The 25,748-nt window shown below is 49.6% G+C and overlaps 1 protein-coding gene across 12 annotated transcripts in view; it reads left to right on the top strand.

Annotated features, from left to right (window-relative positions):
- The first annotated feature begins 10,513 nt into the window (after positions 1-10,513).
- LOC129040956 (uncharacterized) overlaps positions 10,514-25,748 on the top strand; it is a 73,079-nt gene continuing 57,844 nt past the window's right edge. For 6 of the 12 annotated variants that reach the window (XR_010127074.1, XR_010127073.1, XR_010127075.1 and 3 more), the window contains exons 1-4: positions 10,514-10,892; positions 13,257-13,367; positions 17,795-17,911; positions 23,638-23,748. Coding sequence is in view for 3 of the 12 variants with exons in the window: in XM_054495911.2 (XP_054351886.1) it covers positions 17,878-17,911; positions 23,638-23,748 (145 nt within the window). In the remaining 9 variants the exon portion in view is untranslated. Of the gene's footprint in view, positions 10,893-13,256; positions 13,368-14,691; positions 14,767-17,794; positions 17,912-23,637; positions 23,749-25,748 lie in introns of all 12 variants that reach the window. The other 6 variants (XR_010127078.1, XR_010127080.1, XR_010127077.1 and 3 more) reach the window with 2 other exon arrangements.

Genomic DNA, 25,748 nt, shown 5'->3' with positions numbered 1-25,748 from the left:
ATCCACACTGCACACGCCCGGTAAATGTGTGCCTGCAGCCCAGGCACAGCCCTGCCATCCACACTGCATGCACCCGGTAAATGTGCAACTGCAGCCCAGGCACAGCCCTGCCATCCACACTGCATGCACCCGGTAAATGTGCACCTGCATCCCAGGCACAGCCCTGCCATCCACACTGCATGCACCTGGTAAATGTGCACCTGCATCCCAGGCACAGCCCTGCCATCTGCACTGCATGCACCCAGTAAATGTGAACCTGCAGCCCATGACAGCCCTGCCATTCACACTGCACGCACCTGGTAAATGTGTACCTGCAGCCTGGGCACAGTCCTGCCATCCACATTGCACACATCTGGTAAATGTGTACCTGCAGCCCAGGCACAGTCCTGCCATCTGCACTGCGATGCCTACAGCAGTCTTTATGGAGGCTTACGATGGCACAGTACCCAGCTCTGCACTAGATCCTGGGCTGTGGCAGGAGGGTACATAGCTCCACACTGGACTTTTGCTAAAGGTGCCCAGTTTAAGATACAGGCACTGAACCAAGTGACTGACACTTGGGGAGCTCATTCTCTGGTGGCACAGGAACCCCCGAGACTCAGGAATATGAGTCAGGCCAGCAAGGACTGCTCTGTCAGTGCCCACAGGGTCCAGCAGCACTGGGGTGGAGTCTGGAGTCAGCCTCTGATCCAACAGTGAAAGCTCTCTGAGATCGCAATCATGAGAAGACAGGATCGCAAGAGCTGTCACGAAGACCCTGTCCCAGATGTTGTGCTCTGCACCTCATGGTTGGGTGGCTTCCACCAGCTTCCTGAACCTGAGCCTGCTCTGCCATCTGTACAATGGGCACAACATCAGCCTCACATGGCTGAGATGAGGCCACGGGACATAAGTAGGTATTAGTGTTTATAAACTGAAAACTTAGCTGGGTGCGGTGGCTCATGCCTGTAATTCCAGCACTTTGGGAGGCTGAGGCAGGAGGATAATTTGATTTCAGGAGTTTGAGACCAGGCTCACCAACCTGGTAAAACCCTCTCTGTACTAAAAATACAAAAATTAGCCAGGCTTGGTGGTGGGCACCTGTAATCCTAGATACTCGAGAGGCTGGAGCAGGAGAATCTCTTGAATCCGGGACGTGGAGGTTGCAGTGAGCCATGATTGTGCCACTGCACTCCAGCCTGGGTGACAGGGCAAGGCTCCATCTCAGAGGGAAAAAAAAGAAAAGAAAAGTTATGGAAATGTCCATAGAGACGTGCAGCAGGCTGTGTGCCCGCACTCACTACACTGTCATGGGGACCCCAGGGAAGCCCACACTACTGCTTTCCCCACTCTGGGGATGGGGAGACCCTGATTTGTCTTTGGTCCACAGGTAGTGAGTGCAAGGGCCCAATTCAGGTCCAGATCGGGGTGCTGACAAGGACTGAGTTTGGGGCTGCTCCCATGCAGACACAGCCCCATGGACAGGCCCTGATAGGTGGTCAGAGGACACAAGACAAAAGCCAGGTAAGCAGCTCTAAGGGATGGGCTGGAGTGCACACAAGCACCGGGGAGCAATTCCCAGAAGGGCTGCCCTGCTAGGAGACTGCACGGGAATCTCCTAACAGAGGCCATGGTGGGCAGGAATACTGGAAGGGACCCAAGATTTCTATGGGCAGACACAGGGTGGAAGGGTGTGTGTGTGGCCAGAGCAGAGGAGAAAGAGAAGACAGCCTGGAGCTGTATTTGACAAAGTCACAAAATGAAAGAAGGTCAATAAAGGGTGAGAGGAAGAGAGGAAGGAACGGAGGGAGGGAAGGAAAAGAGGGAGGGAAGGACACATGGGAAGGATGGATGGAGGGAGGGAGAGAAATGAGGGAGGAAGGGGAGTCAAGCATAATTAAGGTTTTGCATTTTAGATCATGAATTCATTTTCTCCCTTGGAAACAACTGTGCACCTGCCTCTGTCTCGGTACCACCACCCCCAGGTCTGTTCAGTGTCCCCTCCATGGTCACACCATGCTGGGCAGAGAAAAACTGGAAAAACACAACTTGCTGTAACATGCCTGCACAGGGGGGCCTGGCCACCTGGAGACGTGGGCTGTTGTCCACTCCCAAAGGCCAGTGGGTTGGGGGTTGCAGGATAGCCAGCTGGGTTCGAGACAGGATCAGACTCTGGGGAGCCTTCTGTCCTGTGCCTGTGACCAGTACCCACCTGGAGCAGAGGATAGCAACACAGGAAGTATCTGCAGTCACTCTCCTGCCATCCACATGTGCACACCTTTCTGGGTCCGTGGGGGTGGGGTAAGACATTCTCTTGTAACAAAAGTAACATATGTAACATATCTCTTCTCCCAGAAGGACCCTTTCTGGGTCCATGGGGGTGGGGTAAGACATTCTCTTGTAACAAATGTAACATATGTAACATATCTCTTCTCCCAGAAGGTCAGATATTATCACCAAAATGTAACATATGCAGATGGTCCTGCACCTCTTTTTTTGTTCGTTTTTAGATGGAGTTTCACTCTTTGTTGCCCTGGCTGGAGTGCAGTGGTGTGATCTCAGCTCACTGCAACCTCCGCCTCCCGGGTTCAAGGGATTCTCCCGCCTTAGCCTCCCGAGTAGCTGGGACTACAGATGTGCACCACCATGCCCGGTTAATTTTTGTATTTTTAGTAGAGATGGAGTTTTGCAATTTTGGTCAGGATGGTCTCGAACTCCTGACCTTGTGACCCGCCCACCTCAGCCTCCCAAAGTGCTGGGATGACTATCGTGAGCCACCGCGGCCGGTCCTGCATCTCTTTGGTAAATATTAATAAGCATTGGCAAGCTTCCTGCAAACTGCCTACCACTCTGCTTAGTCCCCATACACACAACTCTCTGCTCACCAGGGTGCTGTGCGGATGCCCCTGTGGGACATGGGCCAGCCAATGTTTGGACGCTTCCAAACACCAACAACAGTTTTGGGCGAGTAACTCTAATCCTTGACAACTACCATCTAAAAGATATGTTATAATGGTCTGTGGGATTATTTGTTGCATTTGTTTCTCTATTTAGACACCAAAATTTATTTCCTGAGTACATTGCTAAGTGAAGTTCCGACAACGTTTATTGTAAATGGCCCTTGTCTTGTAGACATTTGATGAAGGTCATTGAATCCAAAGGTGTAAGTAAGACCAGAATTCAAGCCACGCAGTGTGAGAGGGTACTGTTTTATAAGAAGGAGGGATAGAGACACATTTATTTTTTTTAATGACAGAAAGAACGGGATGCACCTGGCATGCTTTGTGACTGGGAACAGTTTCTGTGGGTTTCTACCAAGAATCCTTTCTGGAGTTCATGTGGCAGGGATAAGTGAGCCATGACTGCCTGGAGGGGACTCTCAGGAGAGTAGGAGGAGGGTTCCTAAGGCAGCCAGGCAGAATGGCTGGAGTGGGGGGTGTGCCTGAGAGCCTGCCAGCAGCAGTTCCCCACAATCACCCCCAGCCAGGTTTCCAAGCTGCCGTGTTTCTGTTTCTCTCTCCCTTTTTAAATTTTGAGACAGGATCTTGTTCTGTTGCCCAGGCTGGAGTGCAGTGGCATGATCGCAGCTCACTGCACTTGACTTCCTGGGCTCAAATGATCCTCCCGTCTCAGCCTTCTAAGTAGCTGAGACTACAGGCATGTGCCACCATGCCTGGCTAATTTTTTTTTTTTTTGAGATGAGATCTTGCCATGTTGCCCAAGCTGGTCTTGAACTCCGGGGCTCAAGTGATCCTCCTGCCTCAGCCTTCCAAAGTACTGAAATTACAGGTGTGAGCCACTGTGCCTGGCCTTAATATTTCTCTTCTAGACATGTGAGATGACTCTGAGTTCTTGAATGCCCTCCAGAAGATAAACCAAGACCTTCTGGAACATACTTAGGAAGGAAGTAACAAGCAGGTTCCTGAAAGTGACGCCGGAGAGAGTAGAAGCCTTCAGCCCAGGTTGAGAGGCACGGATCTGAGAAGGGAGCTCAAATCTCCTTTTTTGTTGTTGTTGTTTGAGACGGAGTCTCACTCTGTCACCCAGGCTGGAGTGTGGTGGCGTGATCTTGGCTCACTGCAGCCTCCTCCTCCCAGGTTCAATTCTCCTGCCTCAGCCTCCCGAGTAGGTGGGATTACAGGTGTGTGCCACCACACCTGGCTAATTTTTGTATTTTTAGGAGAGATGAGGTTTTACCATGTTGCCCAGGTAGGTCTCAAACTCCTAACCTCAGGGGATCTGCCTGCCTTGGCCTCCCAAAGTGTTGGGATTAGAGGCATAAGCCACCATGTCTAGTCTCAAATCTTAGTCTAGTTAAATGTGTGCAAAGCTGGCCAGGAGGTTCCAAAGAAATGACTGTCCAAGAAATGCCAGCTGAGGTCTAGGAGAGAAATAAAAGTGGCAACTGTGGTATGATGGGGAGAGAATGATGGAAGTTGAGGTCCTCAGGAGATGAAATTGGCAAGATGTGGTAATGTGTGAATGAGGAAGGGGAGATGGAGGAAGGGCTCCCATGTGGCTATTCTTGGGCTTGGCTGGGGTGGCCCAGTGGGCACTGCGGCCACCACCGGGGGTAGGAGGTAGGATGCCTGAGTGAGTGGAGACACATGGGCTCTGGGAGTGCTACATCTGCAGCATGAATGGCAGCTGGGCAGGTGGATACAGAGCTGGACGGGTTTGGGGTTGGGAGGACACAGAGAGTAACAGGAGCTCTGGGAACAGCCCAGGAGCACCATGATGGGGAGAGGGGAGCTGAGGATGCCAGGGAAAAGCACAGAGGATGAAGGGGTGGCTCAAACACAGCCTGAGAATGTCCCAGTCTGCATTGGGAGGTGTAGTGCAGGAACAAGGATACTAAATGGAAGAGGCTGGGACAGAAGTCAGAGTTAGGGAGAGGAAAAAGCAGCCCTGTCAAACCTGCTCAGAGAGGCTAAAAACCCATGGACACCATGCGGCTAGGTTGTGGAGGCCCTTTTGTTAATCTGCCATGCATGTGTAAAGGAAGAACAAATACATGAATGAATGAACAAACGGCAGTTGTGTGGAGTGGCAGGCACTTTGCTTTATTCCTGCATCAGCAGCTCTGACATACTAGGAAATAAAAAGGTAAGTGCTCCCCTGGGAGGCCTGAGCCACCCCCAGAGGATCCTGCACACACCCACCTCCCTATCAGAGCAGCTGCAGCTCTCTCTGACTCCATTTCCGTGATGGTGCGGCTGCCACAGGCCTGTGGCCATCTCCAACACACCTTGTTATCTTATTTATTTATTTGTTTATTTATGAGATGGAGTCTCACTCTGTTGCCCAGGCTGGAGTGCAGTGGTGCAATCTTGGCTCACTGCAACCTCTGCCTCCCAGGTTCAAGCAATTCTCCTGCCTCAGCCTCCCGAGTAGTTCGGATTACAGGAACCCACCACACGCCTGGCTAATTTTTGTATTTTTTAGTAAAGACGGGGTTTTGCTATGTTGGTCAGGCTGGTCTTAAACTCCTGACCTCAGGTGATCCGCCTGCCTTGGCCTCCCAAAGTGCTTGGATTACAGGCATGAGCCACCATGCCTGGCCCAAGCCCTTCTTTTTATAAAGACAAAGAGTGGACCTCCCACCCAGGCCACCTAGCCAGCCACCCGGAGCTGGACATGACCAGCAGCAGGATGACCAGGGCCCCCTCGGGGTGGCCAGAGATTCCCCAGGTCTAGAGGCTGTAAGTGTCACAGATGTATTATTCCCTATTGCAAATGGAACTAGATTGTTGTCTAATCAGAGGTCATTACCATGAACAACAAAACAACTCCAAATAATACAAGTGTGGCGGGGGGAATCAAAGCTCTGGTGGTCTCACACCCCAAATTGCACCCCTGCTAATAGTATGGCACATTATCTTCCAGAATCCACCACAATGGCCAGACTTCTGCTCACTGGTACCTGAGCCTCTCTAGCCAAGCTGAAATAAGATCTAAATCAATATTGCCCTCTGGGTAATATGGCCGATTGGGAACCATGTTTTTCTTTATCTTACAAACATGTGCTGAACACACCCCCCTCCACTGTCTTGGCACAGGGCACATAGGGTGTGGGCCAGGCCTTGGGAGCTCCACCAGCCATGGGCAGGCATCTGTGGTGAGGTTACAGTCTCATTAGCTGACACTTCCCTTCTATGCACACCAGTCTCCCAAATCAAAAAAGAAACAGAGTGGAGTTTAAGTTGGCCACTTTCAATCTTTTTTTGTAGTTTTAATTGCAGAAGACCATTTTCAAATAAAATTTTACATGGATGCACGATACTGCTGAGCAGGTACAAATGGGGTCGCTCTGGTTGAAGATGGGAGGGGGTTGGATTTAAGTCACCCCCCCCACCCCATCCCACTTTCCCCTGAGCTTTAAGGAGCTCAGTAGGAAAGCTCTGGCTAGAAGAAGTGTGCCTCTCTCCAAGCCTCTTTCTACCCTGACCTTCTGTGACTGCAGTCACACTTATCTGATTACACTGTCCGCAACTCTAAGATGTGACTTTGGTCGCTTGGCCCATGTGACAATGTCTGGATTAGCCTACTGATACATATTTTTGAAATGGAATCTCATGATGTCCCTCAGGTTTGCCTTGAACTCCTAGGCTCAAGAAATCCTCCTGCCTCCTGAGGAGCTGGGACTACAGGCGTGTGCCACCATGCCCTGCTAATTTTTTATTTTTTGTAGAGATGAGGGCTTGCTATGTTGCCCAGGCTGGTCTTGAACTCCTGAACTTAAGTGATCCTCCAGCCTCCCAAGTGGCTGGGACTACAGGTATATGCCATGGTGCTTGGCTACTGACTGATTTTTTAAATTATTATTTTTTTTGATTTGGAGTCTCGCTCTGTCACCCAGGCTAGAGTGCAGAAGCACGATCTTGGCTCACTGCAGCCTCTGGCTCCCAGTTAAAGTGATTCTCCTGCCTCAGCCTCCCAAGTAGCTGGGATTACAGGCACACACCACCATGCCCAGCTAATTTTTATATTTTTAGTAGACAGGGTTTGGCCATGTTGGCCAGGCTGGTCTCGAACTCCTGACCTCAAGTGATCCACCCACCTTGGCCATAACTGATATTTTTAAAAGATGCAGATGTCACAGAAATAAAAATCCAATACATAGGCTAGATGGCTATGAATTCTAGCAGAAGTTGGTCAACAAAACAGAGACACACATGTCTGCCATGAGCCCTGGTTTCTCTTGCACACATTTTAGCTGGTGTCCCAGAACTCATCTGCTATGCTGCCCATGACGGTGGTAGTGCAGGGGGACCTACAAAGCTTCGTTTCAAACACTGCTTGTGTTTTGACAGCCTTTTTCTTGTGTACGGTGTTTTTAAACAAGTGAAACTAGAAGTACTGGGTCTCATAAGCCACTTGGGGGAAGCGTTTCCCTTCTGAACCTGTGGGTGTGGGGCTAGGGAGAGATGCTGCCTCAGTAGCAGCACCTGGCTGACCTGACAAGACTTCTGTATCTATGGGCACTGGTTCAAATCCCAGGGTAGGTTTAAAAAGCATTGATGAGGCTCCGTAAAGATGCAGAAATACATACTCGAGAGAAAAAGAGAATTTCACAACTCTCCCGTGGCTTTTATCCTATCAGACTACAACTGGCCACCATCTCCCGCTGCACTTTACCCCCAGGGATCTGAGTGGCACTGTGAGGTGCAGGTGCAAAGGGCTCAGAGCCAGGGGAGAATCACAGAAGACACACAGCCCAGTGGTCCTCCCTGACCACTGGGATGTAGGAGAATTCTGGGCTCATGGTACTGACATTTAGCAGCCACTGTAGGTTTTGGTCTTGTCTCACAGGTGTTTTCCCCATTTACCTCATGTACTTTTTTGTTTTAAAGAGATGGGGTCTGGGCCGGGCGCAGTGGCTCATGCCTGCAATCCCACCACTCTGGGAGGCCAAGGCCAGTGCGTCACTTGAGGTCAGGAGTTCATGACCAGCCTGGCCAACATGGTGAAACCCTGCCTCTACTAAAAATACAGACATTAGCCAGGCGTGGTGGTGGGCACTTGTAATCCCAGCTACTCCAGAGGCTGAGGCAGGAGAATTGCTTGAACCTGGGAGGTGGAGGTTGCAGTGAACCTAGATCTCACCACTGCACTCCACCTGGGGGACGAGCCAGATTCCGTCTCCAAAAAAAGAGATGGAGATGGGGTCTGGCTCTGTTGCCAAGGCTGGAATGCAGTGGCACAATCATAGCACACTACTGCCTTCAACTCCTGGGCTCAAGCAATCCTCTCGCCTCAGCTTCCTGAGTAGCTTCCTCTACAGGGACTACCATGTCCTGCTAATTTAAACATTTTTTTTGTTTTGTTTTATAGAGATGGGGTCTTACCATGTGGTCCAGGCTGGTCTCAAACTCCTGGGCTCAAGTGATCCTCTTGCCTCTGCCTGTCAAGTAGCTAGGATTACAGGTGTGAGCCACTGCACCCGCCCATTGCCTGTCATTTGCATGCAGATGCTATTCTAACACGAAAACTTTTACTCAAATATTTATCTACAATGGAGTCTCTCCAGAGTCAAGCCATGTCTCCACTGTGGTGAGGCCATCAATTCATTTAAAGTGGTTTCCCAGAGCAAAGGCTGCACCTACGTGCAAGTGATGCCCACAGCAAGTGTGTACGGACACACTTCAGCTGTCTTCTATCAGGTGGGGTTCCTGCTCCAGGCCCACCTTGTCCATGAGGCTAACCCAGGGCTGACCTTAGCATGTGCCCACTCCTCTGTACACCCAGAATCCAAGGGGTAGGATGGACAGGTGTAGGAGCAGGAAACAAGTGTGTGGTCCAGCTGGAGGAGACGGTCTTGGGGTCAGAACATCTGTACCACCTTCAGAATTCCCCCCAACTCCCTGCAAAAGTCCCGGTGAGAATCTCACCGGGTTCTCAGCTTCCATCCAATGACAGGGCTGAGCTCTCCACCTCCGTGGTGCCTTCGAGCTCTTAAATGCCAGGACCTTAGGTTAAAATTCACACCAGATCACAGTGAAGCAGAGGAACGTTCCACTTAGGTTTGAATTTGGGCTCTGGGACCTTCCATGGGGGCTTAGAGACTTTCCTAACATTTTCCATCTGTGAAATCCAGGGATTATTAAGCTACCCCAGCGGCTAGAGGCTGAGATGAAATCATAGCTGACCAGTGCTGCGCACTGAGCCTCAGCACGTGGTCAGGCATGTCTGCTATTTCCATTGTTAGCACTGGTTAGTGCAGACAACATCCCAGGTGAGGTGCCAGTGGGGACACGTGGCACCAGACAGCACCAGAGCTCTCTGGTTCTGCAGTCAGGTAGAAGAAGGAGGCCTGCACGCTACATAGTTGGGCAGGACGAGGTGACATCAGTGCTGCGGAACCAGGAAGGAAGGGGGCTGAGGGCTGGGAAGTTTCGTGGAGAGGCAGGCCCCTGAGCCGAGCCTTGGAGGATGAGCAGAATATGATGGAATGAGGAAGGCTTGCTTCTAGTAGGGGTCTGAGTATCCTTCCCCCACAGTTTTATTATTATTTTTTCTTTTTTTGAGAGAGAATCTCACCCTGTCTCCCAGGCTGGAATGGCGCAATTATAGTTCACTGCAGCCTCAACCTCCAGGATGCAAGCAATCCTTGCCTTGGCCTTCCGAGTAGCTGGGACCACAGGTGCACGCTACCACACTTGGCTAAATTTTATTTTTTATAGAGGTGGAATCTCATTATGCTGCCGAGGCTGGCTCAAACTCCTGGCCTCAGGCAATACTCCTGCCTCCAGGTTGGCATGCAGTGGTATGATCTTGACTCACTACAGTCTCTGCCTCCTAGGCTCAGGTGATCCTCCCACCTCAGCCTCCCTAGTAGGAGGGACAACAGGTGTGTGCCACCACATCTGGCTAACCATCTCTATCAAAAAAAAAAAAAAAAAAAAGCGGCCCAGCACAGTGGTTCACACCTGTAATCTCAGCACTTTGGGAGGCTGAGGCAGGAGGATCACCTGAGGTCAGCAGTTTCAGACTAGCCTAGACAACATGGTGAAACCCTGTCTCCAATAAAAATACAAAAATTACATGTCTGTGGTGGCAGGCACCTGTAGTTGCAGCTACTCGGGAGGCCGAGGCAGGAGAATCGCTTGAACCAAGGAGGCGGAGGTAGCAGTGAGGGGAGATCACGCCACCGCACTCCAGCCTGGGTGACAGAGTGAGACTTTCTCTCAAAAAACAAACAAACAAACAAAAAAACAACAAAAAACACAGCACTAAACTAGGAGTCACAAGGCCTGAGAGCAGGCTTGTTAGTCATCAGCTCTGGGCAAATCACCTGTCTTTGCCTGTATTTATTCATCCACCATCCCCAAAAGTACAGAGGGAGATGGGTGAAAGTGTTAACCTTGTGCAGCTCGCGGGCGCATGCGCGCTCCAGGAAGTCCCAGCAACCCCGCCTCCAGTTCCGATTGGCTGCGCGCGGCGGTGGGTACTCTGTGACGCCATAGGGGCGCGCCCTCAGTGACGTCTTAGGGCGCGACTTCGGTGAGGGCTCAGAGGCGCGCCTTCGGCAATGTCCTACAGGCTGGCTTTCCGTGACGTCACAGACGCGCGCCTTCTGCGACGTCACAGACGCGAAGTAATACCTGGAGCTGGTCAGTCTCCTCACAGTGGAGCCTGGTAACCGCGACCTCATTTCCAGGTCCTGTGTATTGCTGGCTGGAGAAGGGTAGTTGACAAACTCCCACCCAGCACAGTGTGTATGTCCGTCAAAAATAGGAAACTGTGTCCGGTGGCGGCGGAGGCGAGAGGATCCTTTCAGGCCAAGAGCAGCTTGTTAACCTGGCGCGACCCCATCTCTTTAGTCTCACCTCAGCTTCCCAGCTACTTGAACCCCGGTTCAAGGCTCCAGTGAGCTATGACCCCACCACAGCTCTCCAGCCTGCGAGACTGAGGTAACCCCTGTCTAAAAAAGCAGAAAAGGAAACTATCCAAGTGTGCAACAGGGAGGGACTGCTTAAAGAAAACATGAGGCTGGTTGGGCCCAGTTATCCCAGCATTTTGGGAGGCCGAGGCGGGAGGATGGCTTGGTCTCGGAAGTTCGAGACCCGCCTGGGCAGCAGGATGAAACCCCATCTCTACAAAAGGTACAAAAATTAGTTGGGCGCGGTGCACGCCTACCTTGATTTTTGTATTTTTTGTAGAGATGGGGGTCTCGCTATGTTGCCCAGGCCGGTTTTAAACTCCTGGGTTCACTGATATTCTCACTTTGGCCTTCAGACTCGTCGTGATTACAGGCGTGAGCCACCGTGCCCCACCTGGGTTGTGCTGTTTAATAATGTAAGAAAGTGTTTGGCCCTGCATGGTGGCTCACGCCTGTAATCCCAGCACTTTGGGAGGCCGAGGTGGGTGGGTCACCTGAGGTCAGGAGTTCGAGACCAGCCTGACCAATATGGACAAACCCTGTCTCTACTAAAAATGCAAAATTCACCAGGTGTGGTGTTGCATGGCTGTAATCTCAGCTACTTGGGCCCGGTAATTGAACCCCTCAGACCTGAGGATGAGAAAGCTTGCCTCAGTTCTTCCCCAGGTGATCAGCCCATGGGTAAGGAAGGAGAGGCCGGAAAAGAGGACCCACGAGAAGGGCCCCATCCTGGAGTTTGAGGCCCACTCCCTCCTGCCCTGGCCTCTCCTCTGTCCCACTCCCTGCTCTGCCCCACTCCTGGAGCCATGGCCATGGGAGGCTGCATTTGAGCACAGGCTCCAGCAGCAGCCCTAAGCCAAAAGTGGGCAGGCTCACCTGCAGGGGATCAGAGTAACATGGCAGGAAGTAAGGGTGAAAGCTGCCCTGGAACCGCGCCTCTCTGCCGCCTCACGTCACTCGGGTGCACTCCTCCCTCACCTCACTCAGGCAGTGGCATGAGTTCTATGGGAGTGATGTCCTGCTCCTTCTGCTGCCTCTTTTTAGTCTTGGGGCTACCATAACACTTTCCCTTTCCCAGCCCTGCCAACCTGGTGGGACATTGGGCTTCCCTCTCCCAGGGTCCTGGGGACAGACCTGTCCTGTATCATACCCACAGAGAGACTTTTTTTTTTTTCCAGGGCTTGAGGGTCAGCCAGGTTTCATGAGTTAAATGCAGATCTGAATCATACCAAGCTGAGATTGGGGTACACACTCTCCTCTACTGAAAAGTAGGGAGGGATTCCAACGTGGTTAGAGGGAGAGTGGGGCAGAACCAGACCAGATAAGGAGTGGTCACCTGGAAAGAGCCTGCCATCAAAGGCCTTGGTGAGTGCTGTGTGCGGTGGCTCACTCCTCAGCACTTTGGGAGGCTGAGATAGGTGGATCACTTGAGGCGAGGAGTTTGAATCCAGCCTGGGCAACATGGCAAAACCTCATCTCTGCTAAACATACAAAAATTAGCTAGGCATGCTATGCTCCTGTAATCCCTGTTACTCTGGAGGCTGAGGCAGGAGAATCGCTTGAACTGGGGAGGCAGAGGTCAAAGTGAGCCGACATTGTGCCACTGCACTCCAGTCTGGGAGACAGAGTGAAATTGTGTCTCCAAAAAAAAAAGAAAAGAAAAGAAAAGAAAATGGCCTTGGCAGAAGGACCTGCCTGGCAGTGCCTTTCCTCATTTCCCCTGGGTAGGCCTCTGCCATGAGGAGGTGCTTCCTTCTTCCTTTCCATGGCCCACAGCAAAGGACTGTGTGCTTCTAAGGGGGGTTGGGTGGGGGACTGTTGACAGAACTGGAAACCTTCTTCAGGTGGGGTTTTTGTTGTTGTTGTTGAGATGGAGCCTCACTCTGTCACCCAGGCTGGGGTGCAGTGGCACAATCTTGGCTCACTGCAACCTCCGCCTCACCCTGGGTTCAAACAGTTTCCATGTCTCAGCCTCCTGAGTAGCTGAGATTATAGGCATGTGTCACCACACCAAGCTAATTTTTGTAATTTTTAGAGACGGGGTTTCACCATGTTGGCAAGGCTGGTCTCGAATTCCTGACCTCAAGTGATCCACCCACCTGGGCCTCACAAAGTGCTGGGCTTACAGGCATGAGCCACCATGCCCAGCCCCTTCAGGTGGGTGTTGAGGCTTCCATACAATACTAGTTTCCCGTTGCTGCTGCAACAAATTACCACACACTAAATGTCAGTGCTTTTTATAAGGTGAAACAGATTATCTTGTGGGGCTTTTGTTGTGATGGTGATGTATTAGATTAGTTTAAAGACAGTAATGCTCAGGTGTTGTGAAATTATAAAAACAATCTTCACATTTCATATTTTTTTCTTGAGACAAAGTTTTGCACTTGTTGTTCAGGCCGGAGTTGCAATCTCAGCTCGCCACAACCTCTGCCTCCCAGATTCAAGAGATTCTCCTGCCTCAGCCTCCCAAGTATCTGGGACTACAGGGGTGCGTCACCACGCCCAGGTAATTTTTGTACTTTAATAGAGACGGGGTTTCACCATGTTGGCCAGGATGATCTTGATCTCTTGATGTTGTGATCTGCCTGCCTCGGACTCCCAAAGTGCTGGGATTACAGGTGTGAGCCACCCCTCAGCCCACATTTTATAACTTTAAAGCAGTATTAATGGTAATTGCCTTAGGGAAAGATACTTTTGTTGTGATATGTATTATATTCAAGTATATTGTACAGCAAAGGATATTATACCTAAGTCAGCAATAATGTATTATATGGTACACTTAAAACTTTAGTACAGATATTCGTGTTTAGCAAATTGACCTTAACACATAATGATGGCAAAAAAAAGGAGCTGTTCTGATGATACACCATTGGTTATGCCTGAATTTAATACTCTCCATGCTCTTGACTTTTTCATTTTTTTCATTGAAACAGAGTCTTGCTCTGTCACCCAGGCTGGAGTGCAGTGGTGCAATCATAGCTCACTGCAACCTTCACCACTTAGGTTGATCCTCCCATCACAGCCTCCCTAGCACCTGGGACTACAGGTGATTACCACCATGCCTGGCTAATTTTTGTATTTTTAGTAGAGATGGGGTTTCACCATGTTGGCCCGGCTGGTCTCAAAGTCCTGACCTCAGGTGATTCACCTGCCTCGGCCTCCCAAAGTGGGTTACAGGCATGAGCCACTACGCCTGGGTGCCTCTTGACTTTTTATAGTTGTTATATTATTTTAATCATAAGTAAATAAATGTTAGCTGAAATGATACCGTTCAGGAGAATCTTCTGCTTCTGTTACTAAAAAAAGTTATTTTTATAAGTCCAATAAGGTTACACTAATGTATATGTTTGGAAAATATTACCTTTTCCGGCCAGGCATGGTGGCTCACGCCTGTAATCCCAGCACTTTGGGAGGCTGAGGTGGACGGATCACCTGAGGTCAGAAGTTCAAGACCAGCCTGACCAATATGGTGAAACCCTGTCTCTACAAAAATACAAAAATTAGTTGGGTGTGGTGGCTGGTGCCTGTAGTCCCAGCTACTCGGGAGGCTGAGACGAGAGAATTGCTTGGACCTGGCAGGTCGAGGTTGCAGTGAGCCAAGATCGTGCCACTGCACTCCATCCTGGGTGATAGGGTGAGACTCCATCTCAAAAAAAAAAAAAAAAAGTAGAAGAAAATATTACCTTTTCCATTTAATGCTATATGTATTAAATAATATTAGCTGGTATGTTTTTCTGGCTTTATAATATGGTTCAGATTTCTGTAGAAATTCTGGCTGTATCTACATTGCCTTAAAGTAATGGGATATTTCTTTTGTTTTTTTTCCTCAGCTGGAGTTTTGCTCTTGTCGCCCATGCTGGAGTGTAATGGTGTGATCCTGGCTCACTGCAATCTCTGCCTCCCAGGTTCGAGTGATTCTTCTAGCTCAGCCTCCTGAGTAGCTGGGATGACAGGCATCTGCCACAATACCTGGCTAATTTTTGTATGTTTAGTAGAGACAGGGTTTCACCATGTTGGCCAGGCTGGTCTTGAACTCCTGACTTCATGATCTGTCTGCGTCAGCCTTCCAAAGTGTTGGGATTACAGGTGTGAGCCACTGCGCCTGGCACCTGTGACTAATATTATTTCTAAGATCTGGAATGCATTTATTACTGAAACAATGCTGACATACACTGCACCTAAAAAGGAAGAACTAGACATTCATTAAAGCCAGGAAAAAGCAGAATTCAGTGTGCTTAAGAACCGCTCCCATGGACAGGTACAATGGCTCATGCCTGTACTCCCAGCACTTTGGGAGACTGAGGTGGGAGAATTCCTTGAGGCTGAGTTCAAGATCAGCCTGGGCAACATAGCAAGACCCCATATCTTTTTTATTTTTTAGACATGGTCTCACTCTGTCATCCAGGTTGGCGTGCAGTGGTATGATCTTGACTCACTACAGTCTCTGCCTCCTAAGCTCAAGTGATCCTCCCACCTCAGCCTCCCTAGTAGGAGGGACAACAGGTGTGTGTCACCACATCTTGCTAACCATCTCTGTTAAAAAAAGTGGCCAAGCACAGTGGCTCACACCTGTAATCGCAGCACTTTGGGAGGCTGAGGCGGGAGGACCGCCTGACGTCAGGAGTTTGAGACCAGCCTGGCTAACATGGAAAAACCCCATCTCCAGTAAAAATAAAAAAATTAGGTGCGTGTGGTGGCAGGCGCCTGTAGTCCCAGCTACTCGTGAGGCTGAGGCAGGAGAATCACTTGAACACGGGAGGTGGAGGTTGCATGGGCCGAGATCATGCCACCGCAGTGCAGCTTGGGCAACTGAGTGAGACTTTCTCTCCAAAAAAAAAAAAAAAAAAAAATCACTTAACTAGGAGTCACACAGCCTGAGAGCAGGCTTCTTACTGATCAGCTCTGGGCAAATCACCTGTCTGTGCCTGTATTTATTCATCCACAATCCCCAAAAGCTCAGAGGAAGTTGAAGGAAAGTGTAAATCTCTAGATAAGGGCAGGACATCTCTGCTGCAGCCTTGAATCTGGGACTCCCCGTGGGGTGAGGGCCCCTGAGGCCATCTGTCCTTGGCACTCCCAGGGGTGTTAGCATTGTGGTCAGGTGCTGCATCCACAAGCCCACGAGCCAGGAGCATGCTGTGAAGGTCAACGTCACCAGTGGAGGCAGCTTCACCCCCGAGGAGGTACAGGAGCTGCGAGAAGCCACACTGAAGGAGGTTGACATCCTGCACAAGGTCTCAGGGCACCCCAACATCAGTGAGTGAGGGCCCCAAGCCCCACGGTGGTATGACCCCCTGTGATTCTGCCCTGACAGCCCAAGCCAGGGAATGTGGCCCCACCACTCAGCCAGTTAGAACCACCCAGGCTCAAGGCTCCCAGCTGGACCCTCACTGCTTTGACAGAAGGGGTCCCAGGCAGGGATGGTTGCAGGTGAGGGGATGGGGGTTTGATGTCCCTGGGCTGAATGCGCCAGGTGTGCTGGTGCATGCCTGTAATCCCAGCCACTCAGGAGGCTGAGGCAGGAGCATCACTCGAGCCCAGTAGTTTGAGGATGCAGTGAGCTGTGATTGCACTTTGCATTCCACCGTGGGTGAGACTGTGAGACCCTGTCTCTAAAAATAATAACAATAATAATAATAAAGTTGCTTGAGGCTGAGTTCAAGATCAGCCTGGGCAACATAGCAAGACCCCATATCTTTTTTATTTTTTAGGCATGGTCTCACCCTGTCATCCATGTCAGCATGCAGTGGTATGATCTTGACTCACTACAGTCTCTGCCTCCTAGGCTCAAGTGATCCTCCCACCTCAGCCTCCCTAGTAGGAGGGACAACAGGTGTGTGTCACCACATCTTGCTAACCATCTCTACTAAAAAAAAAAAAGTGCCCAAGCACAGTGGCTCACACCTGTAATGCTGGGCCTGCCCACACCCCAGTTGACATCCTTTGAGCACCCTCCTGATTCCCCTGTCAGCTTTTGAAGTTAGCCGACAGCAGCCTTGGTCCCTGACCCCCATGCCCCAGCTGCCCCTGCCTGGGCTCCCCTGCTACTTGAGATGAACTAGCCATTTCCATTTCGGTACAGCTGAAGGACACTTATGAGACCAACAGTTTCTTCTTGGGAGACTGAGGTGGGCAGATCACCTGAGGTCAGGAGTTTGACACCAGCCTGGCCAACATGGTGAAACCCTGTCTCTACTAAAAATACAAAAAATTAGCCGGGCATGGTTGCAGATGTCTGTAATTCCAGCTACTTGGGAGGCTGAGGCAGGAGAATCGCTTGAACCTGGGAGGTGGAGGTTGCAGAGAGCCGAGATTGCACCACTGCACTCAAGCCTGGGGGATACTTTAGTCCCAGCTACTCAGGAGGCTAGTGTGTGAGGATAGCTTGAGCCCAGGAGGTTGAGGCAGCAGTAGCGGCAGTAAGCTATGATTGTTCCACTGCACTCCAGCCTGGGTAACAGAGCAAGATCCCGATCTCTACAAAGAAGCTTTTTTTTCTTTTATGAGCTGGAGTCTTGCCGTGTCTCCCAGGTTGGAGTGCAGTGACGTGATCTCCGCTCACTGCAACCTCTGCCTTCGAGGTTCAAGCAATTCTCCTGCCTCAGCATCTGAAGTAGCTGGGACTACAAGCATGTGCCACCACATCCGGCTAATTTTTGTATTTTTAGTAGAGATGGGGTTTCACCATGTTGGCCAGGCTGGGCTCAAAATCCTGGCCTCAAGTGATCTGTCTGCCTCAGCCTCCCACAGTGCTGGGATTATAGGTGTGAGGCACCATGCCTGGCCTCAATTCACAAACGTTTATTTGGAACATTCACTGTAGGCCAGTGTGGTGCCAGGAGATGCAAGGATGAGTGAGAAACAGTTCCAGGCCCCAAGGAAAACATCCCCTGGGGCAGGAGGGCTGACAGCTTCTTTGTGTTCCATTCTCAGAGCCACCTGGAGTTCCCTTGCTGAGGATCTGAGCATGACCCAGGACACGGCACTGCCGGACTCTCTTTCCACACAGGACTTCCATGACAGTTATTAGCCCAATGAGATCCTGGGCAGGTAAGGCCCAAGCTTTCCCCATGAAGTGCTGTCCTAGGCTCCAGCAGGCCCTGTAGGCTACAGCCACCTCTGCTGCACACCAAGTACTGACCCCACTTTCATTCCCAAAGTGTTGTCCACTTGAAGAAACCCTTGGTTTGCGGTCCTGCCCTCCCGAAGCCAGGACAGATAAGACAAACCTCTCCCAGCAAAAAGTTCCCAGGGGTAGGTGCAACGGCTCATGTCTATACTCCCAGCACTTTGGGAGGCTGAGGCCGGAGGACTGCTTGAGGCTGAGTTCAAGATCAGCCTAGGCAACATAGCAAGACCCCATATCTTTTTTATTTTTTAAACAGGGTCTCACCCTGTCATCCAGGTTGGCATGCAGTGGTATGATCTTGACTCACTACAGTCTCTGCCTCCTAGGCTCAAGTGATCCTCCCACCTCAGCCTCAGTAGTAGGAGGGACAACAGGTTTGTGCCACCACATCTTGCTAACCATCTGTATTTAGAGAAAAAAAAAAAAAGCAGCCAAGCACAGTGGCTCACACCTGTAATCCCAGCACTTTGGGAGGCTGAGGTGGGAGGACCGCCTGAGGTCAGGAGTTTGAGAGCAGCCTGGCTAACATGGTGAAACCCTGTCTCCAATAAAAATACAAAAATTAGATGTGTGTGGTGGCAGGCGCCTGTAGTCCCAGCTACTCGGGAGGCTGAGGCAGGAGAATCACTTGAACCCAGGAGGTGGAGGTTGCCGTGAGCCAAGATTGTGTCACCGCACTCCAGCCTGGGCAACTGAGTGAGACTTTCCAAAAAAAAAAAAAGAGTACTAATCTAGGAGTCACACGGCCTGAGAGCAGGCTTGTTACTCATCAGCTCTGGGCAGATCACCTGTCTGTGCCTGTATTTATTCATCCATCATCCCCAAAGCTCAGAGGACGATGGTGTAAATTGTAATTCTTGTGGCTGCTCGCCCATGTATGCGCGCTCCAGGAAGGCTGAGCAGCCCCGCCTTCACTTCTGATTGGCTGCGTGTGAGGGTCGGTCCTCTGTGACGCCATAGGGGCGCGCCTTCGTTGACGTCTCAGAGGCGCCCTTTCCAAAAGTCCTGTGAGCTGGCATTCTGTGACGTCACAGGGGCGGTGTAGTGCCTGGAGATGGTCAGTCTTCTGACAGTGGAGCCTGGTAACCACCACCTCCTCTCCAGGTCCTGTGTATTGCTGGCTGGAGAAGGGTAGTTGACAAACTCCCACCCAGCACAGTGTGTATGTCTGTCAAAAATAGGAAACTGTGTCCGGTGGCGGCCGAGACGGGAGGATCCTTTCAGGCCAAGAGCAGCCTGTTAACCTGGCGCGACCCCATCTCTTTAGTCTCACCTCAGCTTCCCAGCTACTTGAACCCCGGTTCAAGGCTCCAGTGAGCTATGACCCCACCACAGCCCTCCAGCCTGCGAGACTGAGGTAACCCCTGTCTAAAAAAGTAAAAAAGGAAACTATCCAAGTGTGCAACAGGGAGGGACTGCTTAAAGAAAACATGAGGCTGGTTGGGCCCAGTTATCCCAGCATTTTGGGAGGCCGAGGCGGGAGGATGGCTTGGGCTCGGAAGTTCGAGACCCGCCTGGGCAGCAGGATGAAACCCCATCTCTACAAAAGGTACAAAAATTAGCTGGGCGCGGTGCACGCCTAGCTTGATTTTTGTATTTTTTGTAGAGATGGGGGTCTCGCTATGTTGCCCAGGCCGGTTTTAAACTCCTGGGTTCACTGATATTCTCACTTTGGCCTTCAGACTCGTCGTGATTACAGGCGTGAGCCACCGTGCCCCACCTGGGTTGTGCTGTTTAATAATGTAAGAAAGTGTTTGGCCCTGCATGGTGGCTCACGCCTGTAATCCCAGCACTTTGGGAGGCCGAGGTGGATGGGTCACCTGAGGTCAGGAGTTCGAGACTAGCCTGGCCAACATGGAGAAACTCAGTCTCTACAAAAAATAAAAAAATTAGCTGGGTGTGGTGGCACATGCCGGTAGTCCCAGGTGCTCGGGAGGCTGATACTGGAGAATCACTTGAACTAGGAAGTGGAGGTTGCCATGAGCAGAGATCACACCAAGCACCCCAGCCTGGGTGACACATCGAGACTAAAGTTTGAGACCAGCCCAGGCTATGTAGTGAAACCCTTTCTGTACAACAACAACAACAAAAAACCAACAAAAAGCCAGGTGTAACTGTCCACCTGTGGCCACAGCTACTTAGGAGGCTAAGGCAGGAGGATCACTTGCGGCCAGGAGCTCCAGGCTGCAGTGAGCTATAATCATCCTGCTGCTCTCCATCCTGAGCAATAGAATGAAACCATTTCTCTAGATAGTTAGCTAGCTAGCTAGATAATTGATACGTAGTTTTCTTTTCTTTCTTTCTTTCTTGAGACAGAGTCTTGTTCTGTCACATAGGATGGAATGCAGTCGTGTGATCTTGGCTCACCTGCTCACTGCAACCTTTGCCTTCTGGGTTCAAGCGATTCTCCTGCCTGCCTGAGTAGCCGGGAATTATAGGCACACGCCACCATGCCTGGCTAATTTTTTATATTTTTAGTAGAGATGGAGTTTCACTATGTTGGTCAGGCTGGTCTTGAACTCCTGACCTCGTCATCCACCCGCCTCAGCCTCCCAAAGTGCTGGGATTACAGGCGTGAGCCATGGTGCCCAGCCGATTATGTAGTTTTCTATCAGAAACTTTTTTCCTGGATTTGAACATGTTTTTCTAAAGTAGCATTCAACACATAAGCATTTTACAGTGTTATTAGTTGTTAATATGATTTTGTTTTTCTAAAATACAGTATCCTTTACAAAAGCAGTTTTGTCTTTCAAAGCACATAGATAAGTCCTCAAGTGAATTTGTCTGATGTTGACGACTTTGTTACCGTTTTGTCCACTTGATTGAAACAGTTGGTAATTTCAGGTCACTATTGGCCTTAGAGGAAGAGCCCAAAGGCAGCAAGCCAGGGCGCTGGTGTCCAGTTGCCTTCTGGAAGCATTTTCACCTTCCCTTAAGGTTTCCCTTGATGAATATAGAAGTACTGTATGTAGAATTGACCCAGTGCTGCCCTGGCAACTTTGTAGATTAGGCCAAATTTACATTTCTTACCTTTATGAGAAGCACCCTGGTAGGCTAGTGGATTTACACACAAAGTCTGATCTCAGCTGCACCATCCAGAAATGCAACATGATCCAATCAAGTAACATTCTCTGAGCCAGTTTCTTTAGCTGTAAAATAAGAATAACAAGTATACTTATCTAAAAAGACAGCTTATTGTATCTGAGTGGTCTTTTATTTTCTATGAAACTGTGTTTAACACAGTAATTATTTTCATTGCCATACCACATTTTTTGTTTTATTTATTTATTTTGAGATGGAATCTGGTTTTTTGTTTTTGTTTGCGATGGAGTCTCACTGTTGTCACCTAGACTGGAGGGCAGTGGCATGATCTCGGCTCACTGCAACCACCGCCTCCCAGTTTCAAGTGATTCTCCTGTCTCAGCCTCCTGAAATGCTGGGATTACAGGTGGCCACCATCACACCTGGCTAATTTATTTATTTATTTATTTTAGTAGAGATGGGGTTACATCATGTTGCCCAGGCTGGTCTCAAACTCCTGACCTCAAGTGATCCACCCACCTTGGCCTCCCAAAATGCTGGGATTATAGGCATGAGCCACCGAGCCCAGCTCATTTTTAGAAAAGGATTTCTTGGCCAGTCTCAGTGGCTCGCACCTGTAGTCCCAGCACTTTGGGAGGCAGAGGTGGGTGGATCAACAGGTCAGGATTTCGAGACCAGCCTGACCAACATGGAGAAACCCTGTCTCTACTAAAAATGCAAAATTAGCCAGGCGTGGTGGTGCATGCCTGTAATCCCAGCTACTTGGGCCCGGTAATTGAACCCCTCAGACCTGAGGATGAGAAAGCTTGCCTCAGTTCTTCCCCAGGTGATCAGCCCAGGGGTAAGGAAAGAGAGGCCGGAAAAGAGGACCTATGAGAAGGGCCCCCTCCTGGAGTTTGAGGCCCACTCCCTCTTGCCCCAGCCTCTCCTCTGTCTAGGACTCCTCCCTGCTCTGCCCCACTCCTGAAGCCATGGCCATGGGGGGCTGCATTTGAGCACAGGCCCCAGCAGCAGCCCTAAGCCAAAAGTGGGCAGGCTCACCTGCAGGGGATCAGAGTAACATGGCAGGAAGTAAGGGTGAGAGCTGCCCTGGAACCACGCCTCTCTGCCCCCTCACGTCACTCAGGTGCACTCCTCCCTCACCTCACTCAGGCAGTGGCATGAGTTCTATGGGAGTGATGTCCTGCTCCCTCTGCTGCCTCTTTTTAGTCTTGGGGCTACCATAACACTTTCCTTTCCCCAGCCCTGCCAACCTGGTGGGACATTGGGCTTCCCTCTCCCAGGGTCCTGGGGACAGACCTGTCCTGTATCATACTCACAGAGAGAGCTTTTTTTCTCCAGGGCTTGAGGATCAGCCAGGTTTAATGAGGTACATGCAGATCTGAATCATACCAAGCTGAGATTGGGGTACACGCTCTCCTCTACTGAAAAGTAGGGAGGGATTCCAACGTGGTTAGAGGGAGAGTGGGGCAGAACCAGACCAGATAAGGAGTGGTCACCTGGAAAAAGCCTGCCACCAAAGGCCTTGGTGAGTGCTGCGTGCGGTGGCTCACTCTTCAGCACTTTGGGAGGCTGAGATAGGTGGATCACTTGAGGCGAGGAGTTTGAGTCCAGCCTGGGCAACATGGCAAAACCCCATCTCTGCTAAAAATACAAAAATTAGCTAGACATGTTATGTTCCTGTAATCCCAGCTACTCGGGAGGCTGAGGCAGGAGAATTACTTGAACTGGGGAGTCAGAGGTTGAAGTGACCTGAGATTGTGCCACTGCATTGCAGTCTGGGAGACAGAGTGAAATTGTGTCCCCCCCCCAAGAAAAAGAAAAAAAAAGAAAATGGCCTTGGCAGAAGGACCGGCCTGGCAGTGCCTTCCCTTGAGTTTCTCCTGGGTAGGCCTCTACAATGAGGAGGCGCTTCCGTCTTCCTCTCCATGGCCCACAGCAAAAGACTGTGTGCTTCTGAGGGGTTGGGTGGGGGACTGTTGACAGAACGGAAACCTTCTTCAGGTGGGGTTTGGTTTTGTTTTGTTTTATTTTGTTTTGTTTTGTTTTGTTTTGTTTTGTTGTTGTTGAGATGGAGCCTCACTCTGTCACCCAGGCTGGGGTGCAGTGGCACAATCTTGGCTCACTGCAACCTCCGCCTCACCCTGGGTTCAAACAGTTTCCATGTCTCAGCCTCCTGAGTAGCTGAGATTATAGGCATGTGTCACCACACCAAGCTAATTTTTGTAATTTTTAGAGACGGGGTTTCACCATGTTGGCAAGGCTGGTCTCGAATTCCTGACCTCAAGTGATCCACCCACCTGGGCCTCACAAGGTGCTGGGCTTACAGGCATGAGCCACCATGCCCAGCCCCTTCATGTGGGTGTTGAGGCTTCCGTACAATACTAGTTTCCTGTGGCTGCTGCAACAAATTACCACACACTAAATGTCAGTGCTTTTTATAAGGTGAAACAGAATATCTTGTGGGGCTTTTGTTGTGATGGTGATTTATTAGATTATTTAGTTTAAAGACAGTATTGCTCAGGTGTTGTAAAATTATAAAAACAATCCTCATATTATATATATATATTTTTTTTTGAGACAAACTTTCACACTTGTTGTTTAGGCTGGAGTTGCAGTCTCAGCTCACCACAACCTCCGCCTCCCGGATTCAAGAAATTCTCCTGCCTCAGCCTCCCAAGTAGCTGGGACTACAGGGGTACATCACCATGCCCAGGTAATTTTTGTACTTCAGTAGAGACGGGGTTTCACCATGTTAGCCAGGATGGTCTTGATCTCTTGACGTTGTGATCTGCCTGCCTCGGACTCCCAAAGTGCTGGGATTACAGGTGTGAGCCACCCCTCAGCCCACATTTTATAACTTTAAAGCAGTATTAATGGTAATTGCCTTAGGGAAAGATACTTTTGTTGTGATATATAAGTATGATATTCAGGTATGTTGTACGGCAAAGGACATTAAACCTAAGTCAGCAATAATGTGTTATATGGTACACTTAAAACTTTAGTACAAATATTCGTGTTTAGCGAATTGACCTTAACGTATAATTATAGCAAAAAAAATGGAGCTGTTCTGATGATAGACCATTGGTTATGTCTGAATTTAATACTCTCCGTGCTCTTGACTTTTTCTTTTTTTTCTTTGAAACAGAGTCTTGCTCTGTCACCCAGGCTGGAGTGCAGTGGTGCAATCATAGCTCACTGCAACCTCCACCACTGAGGTTCAAGTGATCCTCCCATCACAGCCTCCCTAGTAGCTGGGACTACAGGTGATTGCCACCATGCCTGGCTAATTTTTCTATTTTTAGTAGAGATGGGGTTTCACCATGTTGGCCCGGCTGATCTCAAAGTCCTGACCTCAGGTGATTCACCTGCCTCAGCCTCCCAAAGTATTTGGGTTACAGGCATGAGCCACTGTGCCTGGCTACCTCTTGACTTTTTATAGCTGTTATATTATTTTAATCTTAAGTAAATAAATGTTAGCTGAAATGATAGAGTTCAGGAGAATCTTCTGCTTCTGTTACTAAAAAAAGTTATTTTTATAAGTCCAATAAGGTTACACTAATGTATATGTTTGGAAAATATTGCCTTTTCCGGCCAGGCATGGTGTCTCACACCTGTAATCCCAGCACTTTGGGAGGCTGAGGTGGACGGAGCTCCTGAGGTCAGGAGTTCAAGACCAGCCTGACCAATACGATGAAACCCCGTCTCTACAAAAATACATAAATTAGTCAGGTATGGTGTCGGGTGCCTATAGTCCCGGCTACTCAGGAGGCTGAGACAGGAGAATTGCTTGGACCCAAGAGGCGGAGGTTGCAGTGAGCCAAGCTTCTGCCACTGCACTCCATCCAGGGTGATAGGGCGAGAGTCTGTCTCAAAAAAAAAAAGAAGTAAAAGAAAATATTACGTCTTCCATTTAATGCTATATGTATTAAATAATATTAGCTAGTATGTTTTTCTGGCTTTATAATGTGGTTCAGACTTCTGTAGAAATTCTGGCTGTATCTACATTGCCTTAAAGTAATGGGATATTTCTTTTGTTTTTTTTCTTCAGCTGGAGTTTCGCTGTTGTCACCCATGCTGGAGTGCAATGGTGTGATCCTGGCTCACGGCGATCTCTGCCTCCCAGGTTCAAGTGATTCTCCTAGCTCAGCCTCCTGAGTTGCTGGGATGACAGGCACCTGCCACAATGCCTGTATAATTTTTGTATGTTTAGTAGAGACAGGGTTTCACCTTGTTGGCCAGGCTGGTCTTGAATTCCTGACTTCATGATCTGTCTGCCTCAGCCTTCCAAAGTGTTGGGATTACAGGCATGAGCCACCATGGCCAGCCTGTCTTTTTTTTTTTTTTTCAAAGCCACCCTTGGTAATGAAATGTAAAATATGCACCAGTGAATATTACTTTGCTGAATATTGCCTAGTGAATATTAAGTATTCTCACCCTTCAGACATGAACTTATGAATTCAACACGTGAAGACTTACAACTTGATAAACCAGCTTCAGGCAGTAGGTCTGCAGTCTTAAGTCAGATTAGAAGATTATGTGAAATAATTATTTAATGCTTAACAATGATTTTTTTAATGGTACCTTTCACATGAAATAATATCCCTCTTACTTTTAATTATGTTCCAGGACAGGAGAATTCATGTTGTCAAAATTCTAATACTCTCTTGAACATTAAACTCATTTTCTTTTTATTAACCCATTATAAATACATGT

This window comes from Pongo pygmaeus, chromosome 6, assembly GCF_028885625.2.
Source record: "Pongo pygmaeus isolate AG05252 chromosome 6, NHGRI_mPonPyg2-v2.0_pri, whole genome shotgun sequence".
NCBI classification, from domain to species: Eukaryota; Metazoa; Chordata; class Mammalia; order Primates; family Hominidae; genus Pongo; species Pongo pygmaeus.
This window is presented reverse-complemented; position numbering and strand designations above follow the sequence as displayed.